This window comes from Lathamus discolor, chromosome 1 (assembly GCF_037157495.1).
Source record: "Lathamus discolor isolate bLatDis1 chromosome 1, bLatDis1.hap1, whole genome shotgun sequence".
NCBI lineage: Eukaryota > Metazoa > Chordata > Aves > Psittaciformes > Psittacidae > Lathamus > Lathamus discolor.
Window position 1 is genome coordinate 36,319,395 of NC_088884.1, and position 6,000 is coordinate 36,325,394.

Genomic DNA, 6,000 nt, shown 5'->3' on the forward strand with positions numbered 1-6,000 from the left:
AACAGGCATGGGTAAAGCTCTCACACTTTCAAGCAAGGGCAGAATCCAGTATTTCCAGGACAGTGAGACAAAATCGAGAGGGACACCACTTTTTAGTGCTGTCCATGCAAACTTCTCTGGGCATAATACCTTACATAGGACTGTAAACACAGTCTCTCCAAGTTATCAGCTAGTAAGAGAAGTCTTTTCGTCCAAAATTGGTTTCTAGCTCTGTTGGTCTTGATTTGTGATGGGATTTTTAACCCATTCTTCTAAAATTAAGGGAATAGAGGGAAGACTGAAGATGAAAGTCAAAATAGTGAATTATACAGGAGAAACACTAGCATGCATATTAAAGGGAAATACCCTCAGGAATAATATGGCTTAAATTCTAGTTTAAGGGGTTGTAGAAACCAGGCAAATGTCTGTATGTTTTTTTCCTTTCAATTATTAATATTCCAATATACCTAAATAGGCAACTACTAGACTTTATAAAACTTACATACACAATCCTATGTGAATTTCTGCTAATTAAACTTGATCTCTTTCTTCCCCGTTTCCCTACACCACCATTCCCCCCATTTAATTTGCAGGGGTCTTGCACCTCAAAACAAACCAGAGCTACAGAAGGTGATGGAGAAAAGGAAACGAGATCAAGTTATTAAACAACAAAAAGAAGAGGAAGCACAAAAGAAGAAATCGGACTTGGAAATAGAGCTACTGAAACGGCAGCAGAAACTGGAGCAGGTGAGATGGGCAGTAACACTACTTCTATTCATCTACATCTGAGCTACACACTTTGAGGCTTTCCTTTGTAGACAGGAAAGAAGCAGCAGCCAATTTTTGTCACATTACCTCTGATCAGTATGTCTTATTGATAGATACCAATAGATATCAGATATCTTCTTAGGGTAAGTCAGATCACGCTCTGTGATTACTTGTTTGTTGTTACTGTATAGGAACTGCATATGGTGTCTGCCTTTGATCAAATGAATCCTGCAACAGGAATGTGTGTGGAGTACTGACCTTATTTGACCACTGAACTGTGATGAACTAGTCAGCTTTCTTAGACTAACTATTAAGAGATGATCCACTAAGAATGTCTGTTAGACCATAGTGTATCAAAACTGGTGGATACTTTAAGAGTTAAATCAATTGATTCTTTCTCCTGGGTTACATAAGAAACTAGATGACTTTCAAAGACCTTTTGTAGCCTTAAGATATGTGAGCCCATTGCCCTTTTCAGATGAAGGGGAAGACACTCAGACCCTGGGTAAGGAGACAATGTAGAGTAGGAGTTCATTGTGATGAAGCTTACTGCTAGGCACCTGGACAGGCAAGCGTGTCCATGCCTCTTAAGGCACTTCCTGTACCTACAAGGAAATACCTCTACAGTAAAACAAGCGCCTCATTAGAGAAGTCACTGTGCTGGTGCATTGTGTTTGGTTTAAAATAAATGAATGTTTTAAAACAGTATCTCCTGTTCTTGTTAATGGAAATCAATTAATTGTTGTTTTTAAGTGTGCCATCCTGTCACTTTTCCTTTCTGCTCTTAAGGGCCCAGCTTCAAATGGTTCAGCTTGTGTGAAGATTTGATTTGAAACTGAGCCATCCAAGAACATATGTAGAGTAGAAAACTCCTTTTAGAAGAGGAAAAGCCTGCCCATTGCAAGCAGTGTTGTGACTCTGACAAGATAGAAAGGGCATTAATTGACAACACAACTCATGGAGGAATGTTGTCATGGTTTATTGCAACAAGGCATGTCCCTTCCCAGTGAGCCAGAGACAAAGGAAAGATTATTTAGGTGAGCTGTATGTGGTGCCCATTAATCAGGGAGTCCTTGGTCTGTTAAAAAGGAAAAGCCTCTTTGAGGAGCTTTTGTTAGTTTTCTAAAGGGTTGTTTCTTCCTTTCTGCCAACTTATCTGCCTTCACTGAGGATTGCTAAGCAGTCTGTGTTCTGTGTGATGTGTAAGCCCTGTTCTGTACGGGCACTGCACAGAATAGTACAGTAATATTGCCCCAAGAGTAATTACTCACATGGTAATTTCGAGTGTCTGCATAGGAGCTCCAGCTGGGTTAAAAATGTCGGTGAATGGGCTCTCAAAAATGAACAACCAAGGGCCAAGGAGGATTTTTGTGTTTTATTATTGCTTTGTGTGATAGATAAAACAGATACAGCGAAAGTTCAATACAGAAATCCATACCCAGACGCTCAGAAATAAATCCTGCAAGTGTGCTCAGTAGTAGCTGTTGGCATGTGTTTCCGACAAGGCACATTAGTCCTTGTCCTGTTGTAAAAGCCAGAGATGGGAATTATTGTTGTTTCTTTAATGAAGATATCCAGGAATTTCTTCAAAAATGCTTCTTCTTAGTTTTGGACTCGGCTTGCAGAGTTTGTCAACGTCTGGAATGAGCTAGAGCCAAGGATTTAAAAAGTTCTATGGTTTATGAGAGCAGATACTCCTAAAGAAATGCAACTTTATCTTTTCCATAAGAGGAAAGGAAGTAGTTTAAAGAGTTTTGCATGGCCAGTTCGTGAAACCTTTAGATTTTTTGTCTTGTATTTCCATGATCTATTTTATATACTTTTATTTTTCACATATGTTTCTCTTTTAAGCTGGAACTGGAGCAACAGAAGATGCAGGAAGAGCAGGAAAATGCACCTGAATTTGTCAAAGTCAAGGGCAACTTGAGGAGGACGGTCCAGGAAGCAACAGAAGCCCCAGACTCCTAGAGCCAGCACCTGCTAAGACTTCCAGCTTTCCTGCAGAGAGAGGCTTTTGCAAGTTGTCTCAGTTTTGCCCCTCAAGAGGGAAAATAACAGCATACAGCTGACACCTGAAGATGAGATATTTAATTCCTGGGACGTGTGGATTAAAAGACAGCACTGTAAACAGATCCACTTGCCAAATGCAGTCCTGAGATCAATGGGCAAGGAGCCTGTTTGTCAGTTCAAGTGTCATGGACCACTCTGATGTGCTTACTCAGAGATTTCAGCCAGGGATACTAGAGAAACTCCTTCAGTGTTGCACTGCTTTATCTCTTGTGATCCTAGTTTAGTGGAGGTACACAGATTATATTTTGCTTTACAGCAGAACAAAAATCCTCCTGTGATATCTTATGAAGCTTTGCTGTGCAGGTAGATTTGCTCCATCTAGACCTACAGCCTGTGTATATCCTAGAAGAATATGCATTTAGTTGGAATTTCTATCAGATCTGGGGGATATGAGGTATGTTGATCGCTGCTGCCCATCCCCACTAGGATAGGCAGGTGTGGGCAGGATAAGAATGCTTAAAATTCACCAGCAGTGAAAAGTTAAGCAGCCTTAAAGCCCATTTCTCCCTGTTCAGCTTGTAGAATTTGGGCTATGAAAGAGCAGAAGCCTGATGATCCTCTCACCAGGGAGAACCCAGAAGCTGATTTATCTGTCTCCAAGCTTACCCCGCTGTGTACAGGCCTGTGCAGTGCTACCTGTGAATTTACCTCTCAATGCAAAATAACCCATCTTCTACTTTCTGTGTTTCGAAATGCTACCTACTTCGCTGTTGTGGCCTTTCTCCTCCAGGGACATGCTGATCTGAGGACAGTGTTAACACGTTACTTGGTAGTGTTTAAACTCATTTGCTGGAACTGAAATCAGGACACTGATTTGCCATAGAATCATAGAATAGTTATCAGTACCTGCTCTTTGCTTTCAGGAACTTGTTGCAGTTCCTGGAACAGAGCAGTGTTTAAGCCACACCAGACTGATAATTGGAATCTACTGAGATGGATTTCTGTTTCCTAAAGTGAGGCATAAAATGTAATTCTTTTTATCCCAGCCTTTCTTTAGCCTTAAGAAAGAAGGGAAGTGTGTTTACCACTGAGTCTTTGGGTCCAATTCTGTCACTTTCTGCCTTTCCACAAATTGCCCCTGTGACTTGACATTAAGTTAAATATTGCTCAGCTTGCGCAGGGATGGCAGAATCTGATCCTTCATGCTTATGACTACTAGTTATCCAGGAAAGCCTGGGATGAGAAGAGGGGAAGAGATCACTCATGTAGGATTATAGAATTGATTTCTTACCTGGTGTGAATGGGTGCAGATATCTTCAGAATCTGAGGGGAGAAATCCTCATCTTCCTTGGTTGGCACAGTTGTAGCTCTCACCGAAGCTGTGTTCATCCCTATCACCTGAGGATCGAATCCTAGCCTTTGCCTTAGGATGCTAAACAAAATAATTTCTGCTTTGTAATTACATTGGCTATAACTGTTTGAGAACAGGTTTTGTTGATATCAAGAGTGGCATGTTTATATTGTAAAGGTGGTGGGGGAGGGTTTGTTGGTTTGTTTCTAGTTCCTTTTCCCTTTTCTGTAAGCATTGGACAATTTAAATCCAATTTCAGCATAACACTTGGGACAAAATGCTCACAATTTGAAGTGTTTCCTAGATACGGACTTCCATTTGTCAAGATCCAGGTGTTTTTCATGAGGACAGAATCAGATTGAGAGTAAATGGAATTGTGATAAGTGGATTGCCATTGATTTAGACTTGCAGCGTGACTCACGTCTAGAAGATTAAATCTGGTCTACCAGACTGTTCAGATGATGGACATACAACAAAGGCCAAATGTAAGACTCTTCCTTGTATTTTCTCCACAAAGGAACACCCTGAGTGCTGCAGGTTCTTCCCCTCTCTTTTCCTTTCTTCTGGAAGGAGAAGATCTTTCTGGCAGCACAAACACTTGCACTTAATGAGTTTGTTTCAAGTTGTTGAGATAGCACTATACACAAGCCTTCCATGCCACGTTCATGTGTTATCTTAGCCTCTCCCAACCTACCAAACTTCATGCCTCTTGCTTTCCACTCCACAATTAACCTTCTGCTCAGTATGGAAATGTCTAGAAGTTGATGAGGAAACCCTCCTTTGGCTTGAGCAGACCATTTCTCAGCCATTTCCCCTTGGTGAACATGGTAACCCTTCCACAGATGCACAGTGAAATGAAGTTAGCGTAATCCCAATGGCACCAGAGTAGGTGTGGGATGAGGACCTCTTCTTGGCTTCGGGGAGTGTGTTGGATTGGGCCATTCAAGGCTGAAGGCATTTTGCTTTCTCTCCATGTTAGCTTGTGATTCAGGGTAGAGTTTCTCTTTCTGAAACACAGGAGGCCAGACAACTCCCTTGTACATACAGTGTGCAGTAGTTTTTTGTTTTCAGTTGGAATTAATTCTCTGTGTGAACAGAACATCAACGTGTGCATTAGAACATCTTTGAATCCTGCTGACCCTTTAGTCTAGGAATCCCAGCCACCTTCATGTCGATCCGACAGGCGAAAGCTTGTCTTTAAAGTCAGGATTGGTCTAGAATGGGCAACCCTGCAATGGGTGGTCAGCTAGTCACACCACAAGTGTCCTGTGCGGCTGCTCAAGTGAGAAACTGCTTGTCAGTGAGCGTAAGCAACTCCTGATCTGCCCTTTAGCCATATGAGGTTTGAAGCAATCTGGCAAATCCTTCAGTGATTTGAAAATGGCTTACTTACCACTTTGTACTTTTTTAAAACTCTTGCTTTTGATAGTATAGTAGTAAATTTTATAGCATTTTTTGTGTCTTTAACCTTCTGTTAATATCTGCACTTGTTTGAGTGTACATATATAAATATATATAAATATAAAAAGGGAGCCTTAATGGATTTGTTTTCATAATTTAATATTTTTTGTATTTGCTCTTGTATAATTGTTTTTAACTAAAGGTATGACAAGAATGAGGGTGGAATACTTAGAACCAAAGTCATGCTTAATAAAATCTACTACATGCTTGGCATACGTGGTGGTGTCTGTCATGTCCTGCTGCAAACAGAACCTTGGGCACTGCACTGAGATAACCCAGGTTATTTAAACTTCTGCAATATAGGGGGGAAAAAACAAGATCACAATGACTTTTGGCTCCTTAAAGCTGCATCCATGTGTATATGAAGAATTATTGGCAGATTAGTTGGCAGAAGCAGCTTGTTGTGTCTCTCAGTCTTATCTTTTGACTAT

The 6,000-nt window shown here is 40.9% G+C and overlaps 1 protein-coding gene across 12 annotated transcripts in view; it reads left to right on the forward strand.

Annotated features, from left to right (window-relative positions):
* The window catches only part of FAM107B (family with sequence similarity 107 member B), a 61,559-nt gene extending 55,777 nt beyond the window's left edge, over positions 1-5,782 (forward strand). For all 12 annotated transcript variants that reach the window (XM_065667503.1, XM_065667553.1, XM_065667544.1 and 9 more), the window contains 2 exons: positions 573-726; positions 2,599-5,782. In XM_065667503.1, coding sequence (XP_065523575.1) covers positions 573-726; positions 2,599-2,715 — 271 coding nt within the window. In that variant the 3' untranslated portion in view covers positions 2,716-5,782. The remainder of the gene's footprint in view (positions 1-572; positions 727-2,598) is intronic.
* The last annotated feature ends 218 nt before the right edge of the window (positions 5,783-6,000 follow it).